Source organism: Pseudomyrmex gracilis, unplaced genomic scaffold, assembly GCF_002006095.1.
Source record: "Pseudomyrmex gracilis isolate BER0280 unplaced genomic scaffold, ASM200609v1 scaffold_513, whole genome shotgun sequence".
NCBI lineage: Eukaryota > Metazoa > Arthropoda > Insecta > Hymenoptera > Formicidae > Pseudomyrmex > Pseudomyrmex gracilis.
In genome coordinates this window covers 2,935-21,822 of record NW_018021097.1, presented here as the reverse complement: position 1 = coordinate 21,822, position 18,888 = coordinate 2,935, and the positions used below count along the sequence as shown (strand labels likewise).

At 40.3% G+C, this 18,888-nt stretch overlaps 3 protein-coding genes across 6 annotated transcripts in view; 1 reads left to right on the top strand and 2 right to left on the bottom strand.

Moving 5' to 3' along the window:
* The window catches only part of LOC109860943, a 20,473-nt gene extending 6,497 nt beyond the window's left edge, over nucleotides 1–13,976 (bottom strand). For 2 of the 3 annotated variants that reach the window (XR_002250900.1, XM_020440371.1), the window contains exons 1-2: nucleotides 13,205–13,976; nucleotides 12,763–12,933 (exon numbers count right to left, since the gene is read on the bottom strand). Coding sequence is in view for 2 of the 3 variants with exons in the window: in XM_020440371.1 (XP_020295960.1) it covers nucleotides 12,763–12,886 (124 nt within the window). In the remaining variant the exon portion in view is untranslated. Of the gene's footprint in view, nucleotides 1–12,762; nucleotides 12,934–13,150 lie in introns of all 3 variants that reach the window. The other variant, XM_020440372.1, reaches the window with a different exon arrangement.
* Nucleotides 1–18,888, top strand: part of LOC109860940 (U4/U6 small nuclear ribonucleoprotein Prp31) — a 24,165-nt gene extending 5,277 nt beyond the window's left edge. Inside the window, exons 3-10 of one of the 2 annotated variants that reach the window (XM_020440365.1) lie at nucleotides 16,841–16,948; nucleotides 17,031–17,228; nucleotides 17,314–17,518; nucleotides 17,591–17,760; nucleotides 17,836–17,993; nucleotides 18,095–18,385; nucleotides 18,457–18,681; nucleotides 18,761–18,888. In XM_020440365.1, coding sequence (XP_020295954.1) covers nucleotides 16,885–16,948; nucleotides 17,031–17,228; nucleotides 17,314–17,518; nucleotides 17,591–17,760; nucleotides 17,836–17,993; nucleotides 18,095–18,385; nucleotides 18,457–18,681; nucleotides 18,761–18,865 — 1,416 coding nt within the window. In that variant the 5' untranslated portion in view covers nucleotides 16,841–16,884 and the 3' untranslated portion in view covers nucleotides 18,866–18,888. Of the gene's footprint in view, nucleotides 1–16,740; nucleotides 16,949–17,030; nucleotides 17,229–17,313; nucleotides 17,519–17,590; nucleotides 17,761–17,835; nucleotides 17,994–18,094; nucleotides 18,386–18,456; nucleotides 18,682–18,760 lie in introns of those variants that run through there. The other variant, XM_020440364.1, reaches the window with a different exon arrangement.
* On the bottom strand, nucleotides 14,072–16,489 carry LOC109860939. The gene is made up of 6 exons (XM_020440362.1): nucleotides 16,397–16,489; nucleotides 15,830–16,310; nucleotides 15,420–15,754; nucleotides 15,120–15,343; nucleotides 14,875–15,046; nucleotides 14,072–14,789 (listed from the first exon to the last, which is right to left on the bottom strand). Exons 1-6 carry the CDS (start codon nucleotides 16,423–16,425, stop codon nucleotides 14,555–14,557), a joined length of 1,476 nt encoding a protein of 491 aa, XP_020295951.1. The 5' UTR covers nucleotides 16,426–16,489; the 3' UTR covers nucleotides 14,072–14,554.

Sequence of the window (18,888 nt, the reverse complement as noted above, 5' to 3'; positions counted from 1 at the left end):
AGTTACGTACTAATAGATTTTACTGATATCTGGTTTTCATCCCGAATTTAATTAATCATTAGTGATAAAAGTTGTAGGACGAAATAGTCGAAGAGTAAGATGGTAATTTTATTGTCATTGATGTCGTTAACGCTGTATGCAACGGTGGAAAAGCAACTAGAACGGAATTGTAAAGCGGTAAAAAGAACAGACGAACAAACAGTCGCAATATTTGAGACAATTAACAGCATAAACGGATAGAAATATAACTTGACATTCACAAACTTGTTTGTACTACATATTTTATTTTTGCAATAATAAACTATGCAGAAATGCAATAGCTAGTTTCCCCGAGTGTTAACGCTCTTTTCTCTCTTTTTCTCCTTTTGTTCGCTCATGAAAAGTGTCCCGAAATTAACAATGGAAATTGTGATTGACTTACTTTTGATTCAACGTGGTGGTAGCATCGAATCTTTTTTAGATGTTACACTCGCGGAGAGAAACGGAAATTCTAATAACGAAATTAAAATACTTGGCACAGCATAAATTCCAGGACATATGCATGCCGCGCCACTTTAATTATCTCATCTGACATTCCGAACTTGCCGCGCGCTTTCGGAATTTCTTTTGACACACACCGTTCGTTGCGATACTTTTCGTACATCTGTTTGGCGCGGAACCGAACAAAGTTGTCTCATATCCGCGATGTAACACGCGGATATGAAGAACTTGCCAGACACACGTGTAAGAACATCTGCGAATATCGACGGAGGAGAGATTTGGAAGGAAGAGAGAGGGAAACACACGCGCGCAACGAAATTATTCCATTGTGCGCACACTTTTCAAAAAATTGCGCACGTATCGCTCACGCAAATGAATCGATTTGCCTGACGGGAAATCAATACGGGGGAGCTTTGAATGTCGAATGGGAGTTTTTTTTTTTTGCGAAATATCGGTTCAATTTGAACGCTCGCTGCGGACAAGAGAACAAAACCGATCATCATCTCGAGTCGAGGTAATTGCCCTCAGGAGAACGCGCGCGCGCGCACGTTGCACAAGGGATGATCGAAATATGCATATCGGATATGATATCGCGCGAATATAACGCGGAACTTCTCATGCCTGTTATACAACGCGAGCAAAACTAATTAAAAAGAAAAAAAATTGCCTTGTCGAAAATTGCAATCGAAAAAGAATTAATAAAATCGGCGCGGATCCGATAGGGATTTGATATCCTTCGCTTAAAAGTTTTACATCGATTTTACATCGTGGATTTGACTGTTTTTTTTTTTTTTTCAAGCCAATATCGATGCAGAATTTTTTTTCAGACGTACACGAGACGCGGTCCGGAATCGCATTTGAAATAAATTTCCAACGCGCGGTCGACAGAAGACGAAAGAAGAGGACCGTTCAAAGAGAAATTAAGTCCGTTGAAAGATACTAAATGCGGAGCGGACTCGGGATCAAAGGGAGCTCTCGAAAATGAAATAATTGACACATGAGAAAATAATTACGCGAGCCATTAGGGAACTTGCGTTTCTCTGTCGCGACGCGTCGAAAATGCAATTAACAACAACGATATTAAGAAAACTCATCGCGACACTCGTGCTCGAGCGCTTTCAGAACACATTTAAAACAAACGAACACAGATGTTTCGGTCGCGCAATTTCAGAAATCGCACAATTGGAAAATAAAACGCTCAAACGTTGAGAACTTTGTTCCAACAGAGAGACAGTCTGATTTATTTAAAGCGGGAAAATTTAGTCCGAATGAAAAAAAAAATCCACACGATGCGATTTTTTCTTGTCACGATTGAGAACTGGCTGGGACGAAACCTCAAAGGAGCGAAGTTTCGCAATTATCGCCTCTCGTTTATAAACGCAAATGATTCACAGACCCCTGCACGTTTCGACAAGGAACTTAATGACGTGACAATATGTGTGTGTGCGTGTGTGTGTTTGCGGATTGGACGAATTTAGGAAAATTCGCCAAGGCGATGTATTATTCAGAGAACGAGTGTAACGCAAGTTTAATAAAGGGAAAACTCCCTTCCTCTTGACCGTGTCGGCGCGCAGCTGGGAATATCCGGCGCTGTCTCGCTGGGAAGAAAATATTTGCGAGAAATTTCACACTTCTTTATCCGAGCTCATGCCACGGGCGTCGCTACGTTCTTTTTTTTATGTATTTATGAGGTAGCGACCGAAGAAAAGTGAGGAGCTCGCCGCCATAAGCGCGCGCGCTGACGACTCTTATCACCGCGTGGTGCACACTCGTGTACATTTCCGCGGAAGATGGTGCGAAAAAAACAAAAAGAAAAAACACAAGAGACAAACGGTCGGAGAGAGAAACGTCAATCTGTCATGCGATTTGAAATTTGTTTTCAATTTAACGACAGAGCGAATTTAATTACTCTCGCTTTTGATTTCTATTTGAACGGATTTTGCGAGCGAGGAAAAAAAACTCAACAACGAAATAAATGTCGGAAAAATCTGGCGCGCCTGCATTTCCGGACGTCCGTCCGTCCGGAAGCTCGTCCGGGGACGAGGATTCCGCACATAGATCCCTCAACCAGCGTGTCCTCCCCAGCAGGACATTGTCGTACGAAGGTTTTGCGGCTGGCACATGAATTGACCACCTGCGGTCGCGCCTGGGTTCACGTCGCGGGTGAATTTCCGAAGCTGCATTGTCCTCTGAGATGTTCACCGGGGGATATCCATTATCTTCCCACCGACAAGAGAAGATCGCGGTCATTTTCTCGAAAATTGAATCCTTACACAGAATTCGCGCGTTCCAAGCGCTCGTGAAATTTATATATATATATATATATGTATATATGTATATACGTTACACATATCGAACATTAATTTTATCGGAAGCTTGATTGTCATTTAATTAAAACCTGAGATGAAGAAAACGATGAAAATTTGACGAACGAGAGAGGAGGCGAATTTCCACGGAAATTAGACGGGGTGGAAAATCGCGTGAGACGGTGTTTTCGCGATTCTCTCGATAGATGAACGAGCAGTCCGATCGATAGTCGTCTCCTTCATTTCTTCTTAATTTTAATCCCATTGTGGTGTTTTACAATTCAAGTTACGTGCGGTGTTTGTTTTTTAAATCTTTTATTCTTCAACGCGCGATTCAACGCGGCAATATTCTCGACACACAAATTTTCACTAATTGACTATCGGTCGATTTGTTCAACGTTAGAATTTTGAAAGTTTTTAGAAATAAATATTTTGATACAAACACATCCGAAGATCGAAACGTTTGTTATCGTCACACGTAAAAGTCTCGCAACACGTAATCAACCGTGCTTACGCTTCCGTTCACGATTCATCTAATCTCTTCTCACGTCGCAAGAACGAAAACAGACAAATTCTTATTTCAGGATCGCGACAATTCCCGTTTCGCGTATTTCGCTTCTGTTTCGTCTCTCTGCAACGTCTCTCCTCCGTGTGTGTCGTTCGCGAGATCTTTTGCAAATTCGGAGTTCGGTTAGAGACGCGCGATACACCGAGACGATGCATCTCGGCAACGCAATTAGCCGTAGACACCACTCAAGAGGGCGTATTCTCGTGAAGTGAGGAAAGCGTGCGATAATTAAGACGCTCGGCTGAACATAACTAGACCAGCGTCAAAAAGTGTTGCCTGTCGTCGTCGACTGACGTTGCTTTGATATCAAGTTTTTTACGTGAACACAGCGTGTGTGTTCAAAGGAAAAAAAAACAAAAAAAAAAAAACATTTACCCCCTCTTGGGAATTCGAAGTAGTTCTCGCGAGACGAAGGATGAGACTTCGTAAATTTTAAGCAAAACTTGAAGCGCCGAAACAGATGTGACAAGAAAGTTCGCTCTTATTTTTTCACTCAATTAATTTCGAGAAGAAAAGATCTCATTAAGAGACTCAATTAATTTCGAGCTTTCTGACTGACTTGATTAATATCAAGCGTTAGCTCAAACGAGGAAATTTTTAGTTATCGAAATGTGTTGGAAACCGTTTCTCCCACGCTAAAAATCTCGTGGATGTTTTTCACTGCGAGAGAAAAAGAGAGAAATAGAGAGAAAGAAAAAGTGTGTGCGGAATAATGGTCGAAATTAATTTAATTCGCGACAATCGAAGAGAATCCTTCTCGCTCAAGTCTTTCCGAGAGGATCGCAATGCGTAGAATGAAATGCCGGCGTGTCGCGTTTCGTTGGACACGACGGAGAGAAAACGCGCGCGCGCGATGGAAATTGAGTTTCGCCGAGTTTTCCATTGCGACAATTCGATTTGTCCCGCGTCGTGACGAGGAGCATCAAAAAACTTTCTCGCTCCAAGAAAAAGAGAAGGAAAAACCCTCGTCGTCGTTTCGAAATCGCGCGATCGCGAAAGAGAAGCAAGCGAGAAAATTGGGCGAAATAACTTTCGCGAAAATGTGGACGGACGCGCCGCGCAGATAAGATCCGACATTCCGGTTTAAGTCTCTTCCTCAGAAATATGTCCGCGATCTTCTAACAAATCTACGGCAATAAGAGACCTTCCGGAAAGGTATTTCCCTTGAACGCGCTCGTAATTTTCAATGTCTAGTTTGCGCGAGTTCCGGATCTATTTGCGCGGTTGAAATTTTTCGGGAGAACGGCCAAGTTTTTACAAACGTTGCACCAGTGTAATTTGTACACTGCGGATCTGCACACGCATCGCGGAGTCCATCACGAAAACTAAAACCACGACGCTTGCACGAGAGGAAAGACACCTCGGAGCAATCCGCGCTTTTCAGACGAGATGTGTGAAATAAAAAAAAAAAAAAAAAAAAAAAAAGAAACAAGACAGAAGCACAAATGCGACACTCTCACGGAAATTAATGGTAGCGATTCGCACCTTCTAAAATGCCGAGAGATCATATTCGACCTGTGACGAGGAAAAATTTAATTTTCCTAACGTTCGCGAGCTCCTCGCTTCTCACTTTCACGATCGCTAATTCAAGTTCAATAAATTAATAAAGAGCCGCGTCTACTTTGAATCGAAAACCGATGTCGAGCAAAGAGGAAAGGTCGTCTCGACGAGGGAGGCAACATCAAGAGCAAAGTCTTGTTACCAACGACCTTTACGCGTTTAAAACGCATCTCCGATATATTACCGCAGGCGGAGGGGTGGAATGCAACCGACCGCGATCTCTCTCTCTCTCTCTCTCTTCTTCGGTCTGGCCTTAAACTTTACCGCAATGAGTCCCTGCGGGATATAAACTTATGATTCACAGTATGTCAACCCGCAAACTTCGCAGATGCGCGCACGCGTTCCAGGTAGTTTACACTGGAATGCACACCAACGGAAGAGATCCTGAGAGCAGGCGGAGTTTTGTAGTAACAGGCAAGCATTATCTCCTTACTCCAGAAACTCTGTGCTTTCCGCGCTGACGATCACGACGCGAAGCACGTAAAAAAAAAAAAAGCTCACAAGACAAAAAACCGCTTCGGAAGTTTCGGAATAGATCCGCGAAACTTGCGTATGTAAAAAAAAAAAAAGAAAAAAAAACTGGCACAAAGGAAAAGACAAGAGCGCACAGATAGATGCGTTAAAATGTAATTACGTATTTAATGAATGATGATTTTTTTCTTAGTTAATCTTTGACTTAATAATTTTGCGTATATTTTGACGACAAGCTTGAACGCGGATTTATTTTTGAACCTTAAAATTGGACAACTCTGACGTGTATTTTATCTTAACTGACTTTGAAATTAAGACGAATGGGATATATTTATGTTAACAAGGTACACGTGCAGCATATTTCAAGATCAGCAACTGAAGACTGAATACAATGTTTCATCTTAACACATTGCTTTTCTTTCATCTTCTTTTTTGTCGCAAACTTTTTAACTTGTAATAATTTATTTTTTTGTGGCGGACTTTGAATGTTAAGTAGCGTAATTATTTATTGGCTGCTCAAGGATAAAGACTCAAGAGTTCGAAAATGTTTTTACTGTAATTTATGATTTCTTACTTTTAAGTTTATTAAATATGTTAGTTAATATAAATATGTTAATATGTTAATATGTTGTTATATATTATATTTTACAAATACATCACTATATTTAAATAAAATTAAAATTAAAAAGCTATAAATTACAGCAAAACTGTTATCGACTCTCTCGTTTTCTTCAGTCAATAAATAATTACATTCATTAACATTTAAAGTTCATTATAGTAAAATATTACAGAGTTTGCAACTAAAAAAAACTAAAGAGGACAAAACGCATAAATCGTGTAAAAAAATTGACATTGTACTTATGAATGTTATAATCGCTAAGTGAGAGTCTGCTCGTGAAAATGTCAAATAATGGAAATTAGGACCGGTACGAGCTAAAATAAGATGGATATCGGTACATGAAAACGTGATTTATTGAAATACTATATTAGAGTCAACGTTTCGAGATTCCTGCACCGGATCATCTTCTTTAGTGACAATTTAAATTATAGAAACGACGGGTTGCACATCAAAATAGAAGATTTAAAATTTGTTTAGTGGTTTTTTTTTTTGAACTGATACTAAAATACGTTCAACAAATAAATCACGTTTTTACAGACAGTAGTAGTTCTGACTCTAATGTGTTATTGTATGTTAATCATATTCTTCCTTTTTTTCAGACTGACCTTTGTTATATTCATTTGCATCAATGCAAAACGCGCGTTTTATATTTTTCTTGAATAATAATAACGATCCAATATATTACGATTTTCAAATAGACACGAGATTTGCGCGTCTGTTAGCGTGACAATCAGCAGCGACGTTCAATATCGCTATTCGAAACTATTGTTTCGGTAATTCCGAACCGGAGTGTATGTTTCATCTATTCACGAATCTACGAATGTAAACACACGAATCGCGCAATGCGCATTCCGATAGCGCGCGCATGGATGTTGCAATTTGTATCGGCGACTGATTCTCGGCAGCGTAATCGCGTCGGCGGTCCCAAATTAGCGATGATTTACGCTTCGATACGAACTGCGTGCGGCTATAAATTACCCGCCAATCGCCTATAACTGCAGTCGTTCCACGTTTCCGTCCTTATGCATTTTGCGAAAACGCGATCGTTTCCACTTTTGTGAAAACACGTCCCGGAAGAAAACGCTGTCGCTCTGTCCGAGCTCATCTACAATTCCTATCGGAATTAAATTAAAATTACAGTCGAGTTTACAGTTGCGCCTCGGAAATAATTTGAATTCTCTCTCACAATATCTGTCTCTCTGTATCTCCTTTATTTAATTTCTATTGCACTTGCACTTACGTCCCGCCCGATAAACTAATTTGCGAAACGTGAGACGGATTTTGCTATCTCTCGCGAAACGAATCGTTTCCCAAAGCGTTACAGTATATTTTGCTAATTGCCACGCTCGTAAACACAATATCATTAACCGATTTTCCGATAATTCAACGCACATCATCGAGCGAGTTTAAAGAAATTACATCGGCGATATATTGCAGGATTGATAAGTATCGGCGACAGAACGAAACTGTGCGTCTGACGCGTGTGGGTGTGCGCATGTCATCCACCGGGCGGGTAATATTTGTAACGTGAAATGACATAAAACGACGAGAGAGATCCGACGACAAAACGAGCGGTTCGGTTAATCCGATTGCAGTTTATAATTTTGCAGGATGCCGCGCGACGACCGTGCCCGGCGAACTCCCGGAACTAATTAAAGCACACGGATGCAAGATTGCGCAGAATTTCGCCCAACAGTCTTCGGAATGGTGAATCGGGAGTGCGCAACCGAATATCTCCTTCCCTCTTGTATCCTTCGCGCTGTTTGCCTCATTAATCCTGCAGGATAACTCCCTTATCCCGGGATAAGCATGTAACTCTCTGTTTGCAAATGTCAAGTTTACAAATTCGCGAGATAAAAAATGAATATGCGCGGAAGTTTGAACACGTAGATAACGACGTGTTGAATTAGTTATCGTGTGTTTGAAATGTTTTGATCTTTCAACGATTAAAAACTAGAAGCGCACGGTAATGAATTTAAAAATTGAAACATTTTTTTTTTTTTTATCTCATTTTCCCGCTTGTGAGAAATTATTAATTCAAGTGATGCGCGCGCTCCGATATTTAAAAAATGAACACAGACGAGAGCGCCAACAAGAATTCGAAACGGGTAATAGTACGTCAATTGGTTGTTTATGTTTCAAATGCAAATGTGTTTTAATTTTTTAACGACTAGAAACCCTAAACTCCTAGTAACTCATCTCATCTCATCAATTTTTTGTCTATATAGAAAATTATTGATCCAAGCGTTCCAGTATTTAAAAAATTATTATGAATATATTATGAAATTATTATGAATATATTGGCCAATGGAAATTCACGGATAGGAATGCGTTAAATCATTTATTACACATTATTTATTATGTACGATTTATTCGAGATATTATAAGGTTCAAAGATAAACCTAAACCGGTGGAATTTTTCTTTCGGAAGGCAATTGTTTTTTTTTTTTTTTTTTTTTTTTTATCGAAGATTGAATAAAACAAGAGAGTTGTATCGTTCTAGTTCCGCTACGTCGCACATGATACTCACGGTTGTGCGCGTGACAAGCGCGCTGAAACTTCGTACTCTCCGGGCTTCTCTCTCTTCGTAACAAAATATCTCCCTAGTTTACCCTCGTTACCGAGTTACGGCAATCGAAAGTTCAACCCCTCCTGGGTCGACTCAAACGAATCGCACGCGACAGAATTGCGCTATCTCCGCTATCATTTCGATTTGTCGCGGTCTGTTCGCTCTCGACAATCCTCACTCCGCCGGATAACAATCCCAACTCATCGATATGTGATTTGTCACTTTCTTTATTGACGGAGAAAAAAAATAAATCCTTTAAAACCCAGCGCCGACACACGCACACACTCAACTTTTTGGATTTTTTTTTTTTTTTTTTTTTTTTTTTTTTTTTTTTTTTTTTTTTTTAAGAGAGATAGAGATTACACGTGCGCAACAAAAAAATCCTCTGCGCGCTTTTCATTTTTGCTTTCTCGCGAAGAATCGCGCGCGCGCGTCACACGTTTTTACCGAAACATTCTGTATATTTCATCAGCGCGCATTTCCGGGCATCGACGATCTCCTCTCTCCGACGTAAAAGCGCAATTTTGCGATAGCATTCGACGCGACAGTAAATCAACGGCGTTTTATCGACAGCGGCGTTTTATCCAAAGGGTGCGAGAGCGGGAAAACGAGAGTGGACGGTCTCCGGATGAGAGAGAGAAAGAGAGAAAGAAAAGAGAAAGCTTGTGTGTTTCCCGGTTGCGGGCCGCACGAGCGAGACACGCGCGGAAAAGCCGACTGCGGGCTTTTCCGCGCCGTCGCCCGGCCAAGATAACGAAATGCCGATATCTAGCCGCACGTAAATAGCCAGATATTTATATCTTCCCGCCTCTCTCAGACTGGACGCTGTAAATCGCACCGCGATGAATTGGAAGCGCCTCTCTTCCGTTTCGTATCTTTAGCGCAATTGAGGAAGAAAGATTCCATTTGCGGAATACGTTCCCGCCACTCACGTGTGTGTGCGCGCGCGGAGAAGAGACGAAAAGAGAGACGACGAGCGTATATAGAATTCCATCTCAGATTCTCCGCGGTTCTTTTCAATTATGGATTTGCTCGACAAACTGGCGACGAGCTTTTTCCTCTATAAACCGTAAAACCGCGCGCTCGATCGCGATGCGAAAGTTGTGCCTCGCGAAGAATCTCGCGTCCCGAGATCGTCGCGAACATGCACATCGCTGTCAGAAAATTCATTTTTTGTTTGTTTTTGGTCGCTTATTACGAATTAAACCGGAAAAAAGTTGGCACCGCGAATGCGGGTAGCTTGCATGTGTGTGTGTACCAACGGCATAAATAACGGTCGGTTCTCGCTTGAACCCGTCAGCAGTTTTGTGCGGTCGCGAGCTGCAGCTGCGGATGATTGTCCGTTTCGCACACACATACTTTCTTCTTTATTTATATATTTCACCAATAACGCCGCACTTTTCGGGAAAGAACGGCGGATTATCCGCGTGCAGATGTTCCGCGAACGTTCCCGCGACCTTTATTCGAATTAATTAAAAATCAAGTTAATAATCATTCAAACGCCTCGTGTCTCTGCAATTATTTTTCCATATACAACGCGCGCTGTTAATAAATTCAAATCGACGACCGATTGCGAAAACAAATCGCGCGTGCGCGTTATTACAACGACGCACACAACACACGGAACAACACATTAATCCTGAAACATCGAACACGGCCAATTTATCAGAAAAATATTTCGTTAGTTGGAAATTCGCGCGCAATTCCGCGCTCGGCAGAAAAAAAAAAATCTCCGTGCTTTATTACACTCTTCGCGTAAAATATTTTCTTTCGCGCGCTTGTGCGAACCAATTAAAAACTCGGGAAAAAAACGCGAGTTTTTTTCACATGCGGATTGCCGGGGATGCGTAGTACTACTACGCGGGATAAATCGTTCAAACTAAACTGGGACAAAGTTCCCTGTGCCGAGCGACGCGATATTTACGGCGCGATTACGAAGGATCGCGCGAGCACGAGAGAGGAAGAGAGAGAGAGACGGACAAATCACGGTTCGGAAAATTCATCAAACGAGCTACCGAGAAAAAAAGACAGGAATGCGAACAAATACCGGTCGTAATTTCGGTCGTCTCTACCCTTCGATTAGCTATTTGAGGCTGGAAACGCGCGACTAAACGTCAATGGATAGTTCGCGGGATATCGGACGTGGATTCGGGATCTAAATGTGGCGGCAGAGGACTCGTACGTGATTTGCCATTTATCTCGTACGATCGATCGCGCGCGGACTAATTGCCCCCGAGAGTCGCATTAAGTGTTATCAATTAAGACCGAACCGAAAGCGCGATTGTCGCGGGCAATTAATCCCACGATGTTCGAACCGCGCGCGGCGAATGAGTCAGCAGCGGCGACATCGCGGCGTTCTTGTTTTTTTTGTTTTGTTTTTTTTTTGTTTCCGGTGACGTCGCGACGACGGCAAAAAGTTCCCGGTGTCGTTTATCCGGCGATAATGGAACATCCGAATCCGTCGGGAGTGTTTTTCGCCACTGTTTGCACATTGGGAGGAAGAGGTGAAAGACACGCGACGAGATGAGATCGTTGAAAGGTCAAAGAAAACGCGTGTTTATTGGACACGGTCGAATTGTCTAGCGACGTTGCAGTCGTTAATAAACAAGAAATTTATCAGAGGTTCTTTTTATTTTATAATTTTTTTTTACGTGTTTATGTATTATTAAATAATGTTTCTCAAAAATATCGAGGTCTCGTATTTCGCGTTGCTTTTTCGCTCTCTGAAATATGTTTTTTTTTTTTTAAATAACGCGTTACACGTATCTTTTCAGCAAAAATATTCAATTTTCACGAGATACACGCGCACGGTTTTTATTCTAATATTTTTGCGCACGGAATAGCAAAGAGAATCAATTTGTGTCGCGACGTATAAAGTACATGAGTTTTTACGCATCTGAAAAATTAATTAAAGAGAAGACTTTTGCACGTCTTTTCTTTCGATATTGTTTTAATTGAAAAAAATACAACAACGCGTCGCTCAAGCTCGCCGTTGTCTCGAGCTGATTGATTTCGCATAAAGAACCGAGTTACGAGCGCTGTGAATTTTTCCGCGCGCGAGGGGAAAGTAATATCGGGTCTAATAATGGGGGGAGGAGGTTGGCTATTTAACCGACAGCCTTCAATGAACGCGGACCGAGATGGTACAGTTGTCCTGAGGGACAGGCCGCTGTTTTCCACCGTGTGTTATATAACGATCTATTAATATTAAGTAGACGTAAAGAGTCTCGCAAACACAGGTGTAAGCCCTTCCTCTCTATACACCTTTCATGCGGTAATGAAAAGCGAAGTATCCGCGCTCACCCCATCCCGCTTTTTCTTTTCCCCATCTGTTTTTTATCTCGAACTCGCTGCAACGTTTGCCCCGCGGTGAAATTCCTATTCGAGCACAGACGAAATTGACAAGATCGATGTTTTAATCGACGTCGAAGTTTTTTTTTCTGTTCCTATATATTTATATTTTTATATATAACAATAAATACAACTTTGATATAAATTTAAATTCGAAAAATAGGACTTTATAGCCAGTGGATGTACGTGCGAAAATTATATATTTTGTTTAACGTGTAAATTAATATGCGCGCAGATAATTTGAATTGAATAACAATTCAAAAATTCAATCGAATAACAATTCTAAAATTCATATAGGATGTTACTTTGCATCACGTACATATATGAATTATCCATTTAATTCCCGTTTTTAATAAGATTTCAAAAATTTTAAAAGAATCCTCGTCAGGAGTCGACCCGGATCTTCCGCATTCCGTGCAGTAATTTACAAAAAAATGTATATTAAAAAATATATATTAAAAAATATATATTAAATACATATTGAAATATATATTGAATATTTACTTAAACAAACAAATATATTTTGGCTGTAAAATGCTATATCGTGATTTAAATTTATATTTTTTATTTATTTGTATGTTATATATTTTATATATCTTTTATATTTTTGCTGTTATATATTTTTTGTAATAATGGCTATAAATTATGTAGCATCGCATTAGGGCTCATTCTCTTTTTTGTCTCTTTCGGATTTTTAAAACTGTAAAAATTGTCAAATTGTTCTTTCTCTTTATCCTCATTTAAAAAAAAAATTGCCGTCTAGGTTTCAAGTCTCGCGATTCGAAGATAAAACATATTTTAATTAATTAACAACTCGAGCTCATCAATATCAACTCACCAATAGCGGTGCATATTCCTAAGATTCTTGTCACTGTCGTCAGATGTTCCATATTTTCCGACTGTTCGTAAATAGACATACGCTCGGGAGAATTCGTCACGAGATGCTTCGTCTGAGTTATCATGATGAGACATGCACCAACTTTGCACCTTTACACCGCCGAAGATTTTCCTGTGGGAAAATACATTTCTTCTCTTTGGCAATTGTTCAAACAACAATGTATCATATTTCAAAAGCGTATTAGAAAACTTTAAACAAGTCTCAATATTTCGTACATTTTTGCTATAATTTGATGAAAAAAAATATTAAAATCTTTTTGCGAAAGATAAAAACTCGTGGATTTTGAAGAAATCGTTTGAGTAAAAACAAAAACATTGTTTTAGCTCACGTTGTGTAATTTTGTCAATACGATTCGGTTTATGGAATCTTGAATTTCACTCACCCTCCAAGTTTACCGACCCGAAAGCGCCAAAGCGTCCTGTACCACCGCGAGCTCGCGCGAAACTAAACGCAACGCGGAAAGCGTTGTGGCGCCAAAGACATTGAACTTGCGCAAATGCCGTATTCTCTCTCGTTGAGAGTTTCTTGCGATTTTCACACACGCCCTCAAAGAAATGGATAATGTTGTTGGGAACACAGAGAGAATATTGATTCAGTGAGGATGCTGGGTCGTTTCTTTGCCTTACCGCCTAGTTTTGCTATTTTATATTGTTTCTTTTTTCTTTTTAATCTGATGCGCGCGTTATATAAGCGCATAAAAATAGTCTACACACACGCCGCGCAATGCAGTATCAAAGTAATTACATATATTTTAATTTACTCGTGCCATTTTTATATTTCACACTATCTGCGCTGATGGCAAAATCTATCGAAAATGGATTTTCGCGATTTATTTTGTCGCGTTAGAGAGAGACAACAGATTCGATGTATCTCTGTCGGCAGAATTCCATTTCGAAAATACAACAAAATCTGTTAAAAACGAAATGCAGCAAAACACTTAGCAAGTTTGTTGAACATAGGTTTGTTGACAGACTGAAAGTAAATAAATGAAACAAAACTAAAAACAAAAAAATCATTCGACAGATCTGCTCAGGGTTTATAACTCGCGCAAAAATTTGTTGCCAATCTCTGCGTATTTCTTCCAATTTGCCGAGTGTTTACGTGATTTATTTTTAACTTCTCAGCTGTTATGCGGCGCAGTAAACAGATAAACATAATAAACATACGTCTACGTTATGACAAAAAGGATTTGTTCGGGACGATGGAATGTATGTTGTATGTATATTCATCGCTCGACAACAATGCACTGTTGCATTTACTCACATCGAACACATATATTTACAACGATACATTTGTACACATATAATTCGTGCGCATTGCATACAAAAATATTCATTCGCGATAAGCGTGTGGAACATTCGAACATACACGTGATGAGGTAGAAACAGTCAACGACGCGTTATATTTATTTAAAAAAACAACGGTGTTCGAAATACACGCGGAAACGTTTGCGTAAGGACGTTTTTCTCTTCTCTTCTGTAAAGAAGAGCATTCGTTCGAGTACGAGCGCTATCGTTTCCAAAGCATTTTTGCCGTCTGTGCTCCAAAAGCATTTTATTTTTCTGCTGCGAAAAACCAAACGTGTCGAAAATAGCATTTTGTACTCTGATTGATTTTTTCACGATCGCGCACACAAAAAACGACTTATACAACACGACATATACAAGGACACAGAAAAATATATTTCTCTCGACAGAGAGCGTTTTGTAAAGACGCTTTTTTTTTTACAACGTCAAGCTCTTTTCCCTCCCTTCGTTCGTTCCTTTTTCTTCTTGCTCCTGGAGACCGTTCTCGGAGTGTAGTCCCAATTGAGTTTGGACTGATCGGTAACAACGTGCCTTCCTTGGATCTCTAAAAAATCGCCGTTGCGAACGCGAGTTGTGCGAGCGGACTTCGGAATCACCGGCCGAGAAATCGGACTCAGCGGCTTTTTGCTGCAATGCAGAACAACCGGCGACGGTGCGAATCTGAAAATGATCGTAACGCACATTCGAATGTTCGTAACGCACATTCGAATGATCTAAACAAACAATCGGTTGTCGAAACACGAACCTATTTCTACTACTGCTACGAAGTGTCGAAGTATCTATGGGAGCGAGTCGGACATTTTTCGGCCACACAGTTGGACAAACAGGAGCCTGCCAGGCGGAATAAATATTTGGACTTCTCGAAGTACCCGGTTTTCTCGCGGAATTTTGGAAACCTGAAACGTGTCTGGGAGGTCCTGGACCAACAACGAATCTCCGTGAATATCAATATTTTTCATTGGTAAACACGGAAGACAACTTGACATTTACCTTGAAAAATATCTTCGTTCATGAATCGAATCGGAATAGTTTTCAAAGTGGAAAAGCTTTCCCGCGTGGATACCACAAAGGGCACGGGACTCACGACAATCTTCTCATTGAAGACGGTGCCGAGCTTATTTCTGCCTATGTGTGGCGTGGGCAGTCTTTCTTTGGACGCGTCTTCTCCCGTTCCGCCATTGTCTCTCGACTTGCTCGCGGAGCTCTTCTGTCTCCTGCAAATCAGATTACGATATATAAAGTGCAAGATCGCTTTTTCTTCTTTTGTTTATGTATTTCTCATTTGTTCACCTTTGAATTTCTTGATAAGTTGCGTCGTTCTTTATTGTCTGAAGGGAGCTTTTTGTATCCAGCAATCGATTTCTTATGCTTAGAGACTTATTCTCAATAAAATTCGGCGAACTGGCTTCTTCCGTCCAGTTTCTTCTCGAGTTTCTCGAGGAATTTCTGGTATTACTGTGAACAGGAGCGGGAGTTATTTTCAGAGCATCGCTCAAAGTTTCAGATAAAGAGTCTGTATCACTCTCGTTGGGGAAGAGCTGTGAAATGACATATTCTGTCAAGATATTGAGAACGTCCTCGAATTTTGCGATATTTGCTTTGTATTCTGCAGAATCCTCTCTTTCCTGTAAATAAAAATACAATTTGTAGAAGATCAGTTAATTATAATATTCCTGAAAAAAATTTTCCTAATTCTTTACCTTTACTAAAGAACTGTGTTCTACGAGCTGTTCATCATTTTGTGGATCATCAAATAGTTTTTCTTTGTCACTGGAATCAATTTTATCTCGCGTGTTGTTGTCACAAGCCGGATTTTTACCAATTATTCGGAAATATGGTATCTGTGTCTTCCACTGTGTACATTCGTCTAAAATGGCTCCCTGAAGCGACTGATTGTCCTCCTCCCCCTCTTCCTCGTAAAAGAATTTCTCTATAGTCATCCACTGTTCCTCCACTTTCTGAGTTGCCGCGTCTTCCACCTCTTGTGACCAAGAAACGGAGGTTGCCGCGCTGTTACTATTAGACACGACATTATCATCGTTTTTCCACTTCGGCTGCGGTAAGCTGGGCAAGCTGGGCAGTCGAAAGCCATCGCTGTGTTCATCGTTAAATTCATCCTCTCTGTCGTGAAGTCTCAGCAGATGTTGAGGAGCTTTTATCTTTTGCGTCAGCGGACTAATTCTGCGAAACAAGTTTTCGCATAAATGCACATTTGAATAAAAATTTTCAGACAAAATAAAACACACGAAATACAAAAATGGACTCACGTTTTTCTTCTGAGGTTGTTCCTTTGCATTTCATGCTTTCCAAAAGGTTTCTCCCATCAATATATATAAGATACGATCAATGAGCAACCCTTCATACAGTTAAGATTTGCAGATTCTTCTTTCGCGAGAAAGAAAAACCTCACTTTCCCAATGTACAACGATCATAGTATACTCGATTCAGAATTCCCGGCGGAGTAGTCACATCGCTGCTGATCGGTTTTGTCATTCATAGTTTTCTAATTTACTCGCGTGTATTTTGCGTGACGAACTGCTATCGATCCCATATTTACACAGATGATGCACAAACCACGATTTGACACAGTAACGCCATCTTCATTCAATAACTCTGTGTTAAATACCACTTGGCTCAAAACGTGATCGCGTGTGTTTACGTCGACGAGTTGTGTGACAAATTAAATAAATAATTTGAAGAAATGTCTCTAGCGGACGAACTACTCGCCGATCTCGAGGAAAACGATGACGGGGATATGCTCATAGAGGAATCGGAACCGAATTTTCTTCCAACTTCGGTTTCCAAAGTCATAGAAGAAGGTTAGATCATCTCACACGATTTAAAAACTAACGTTTGCTTGTGTATTTTATATAATATTCAATGATCACAACACGATTTTAGAAATAAAGGTGTCTACTGTTCGAGAATTGGCCAAGTTACGGGATTCGGAACAATTGCAAAAAGTTATAATAGAGATTGAAAAACACAGCAAGATACCGAGAAAGTCAACTGACATTATAGGACCTGTCGAGTCTGATCCGGAATATCAGTTGATAGTTGAAGCTAATAACATGGCAGTTGATATTGATAACGAAATAGGTATACTAGAGTTGAAACAATTGCACATCCTTTCTTTGCAAAGTAAACTACAGATTGTATATACACATGTAAAAACTATTTCCAGCTATTATACATAGATTCACAAGAGATAAGTATTCAAAAAGATTTCCAGAGTTGGAATCTTTAGTAGTAGGGCCATTAGAGTATTTAATGACTGTTAGAGAATTGGGCAATGATCTGGACAAGGCCAAGAACAATGAGATACTACAACAGTTTCTCACTCAAGCCACTATCATGGTTGTTTCTGTGACAGCCTCAACCACTCAAGGGTAATATATCTTTATTATTTTGAAACCTCTATTAACTATTTTTTAAATATTCTACCTATTTATATCTTTTAGACAATTACTAACAGAGGAGGAAAAAGAAGCTATTTGTGAAGCTTGTGACATGGCGGTGGAATTGAATAATTATAAACTGAAGATATTTGAATATGTAGAAAGTAGAATGGCATTTATTGCGCCAAATCTATCGATAATTGTCGGTGCATCAACAGCTGCCAAGATAATGGGTAATTTGTTAAAACTTGTATGTTAAAACAATAGACTTTTCACACTGTTGCACCAAAGTTTTTGTCGATGTTTAGGTGTGGCGGGTGGTCTGACAAAGCTGTCCAATATGCCAGCTTGTAACCTTCTAGTCTTGGGATCTCAAAAGACCACGCTCTCTGGATTTTCGCAAGTCACCACTTTACCTCACACCGGATTCATCTATTACTCGGATATCGTACAAGAAACACCTCCGGTAAGTTTTCTATTTTGTAAAGAAAAGCGCAATATATACGTATGTGTGCAACAAGAATCTTAAAAATATAAAATAAAAGTATAATAGACTTGATATTGCAGGATCTACGAAGAAAAGCGGCGAGGCTAGTAGCGGCTAAGAGCATGCTGGCGGCCAGAGTGGACGCCTGCCACGAGAGCACGGACGGTCACATCGGCCAGATGCTACGCGAGGAGATTGAAAAGAAGCTGGACAAGTTGCAAGAGCCACCGCCGGTGAAGTTCGTGAAACCGCTGCCGAAACCGATCGATCCCGGTCGGAAAAAACGCGGAGGTAAACGCGTCCGCAAGATGAAGGAGCGCTACGCAATCACCGAGTTCAGAAAACACGCCAATAGGATGAACTTCGCGGACGTGAGTAACAGAATAGTTCTAAGCTTTGCGATTGCACCGAAAGATAACTTGATTGTATTGTGATTTTACAGATTGAAAATGACGCCTACCAAGAGGATCTCGGCTACACGCGAGGAACAATCGGTAAGGCCGGCACGGGTCGAATCAGACTGCCACAGATCGACGAAAAGACGAAGGTCAGAATATCTAAGACGCTTCAGAAGAACCTGCAGAAGCAACAACAATGGGGTGGGAGCACTACTGTCAAAAAGCAAGTCTCCGGTACCGCTTCCAGTGTCGCTTTCACACCTTTACAAGTACGTTCGTATTCTTTGAAATTATCAAAACCAGTTATAACAATATCTCTTACTTTTTTTTTTGTTGGTGTGTTTACAGGGTCTTGAAATTGTCAATCCACAAGCTGCGGAGAAGAAGGTGAACGAGGCAAATGCAAAATACTTCTCTAACACAGCCGGCTTCTTGAAAGTCAAGAAAAATTAATATTATATCAAAAAATATATTAT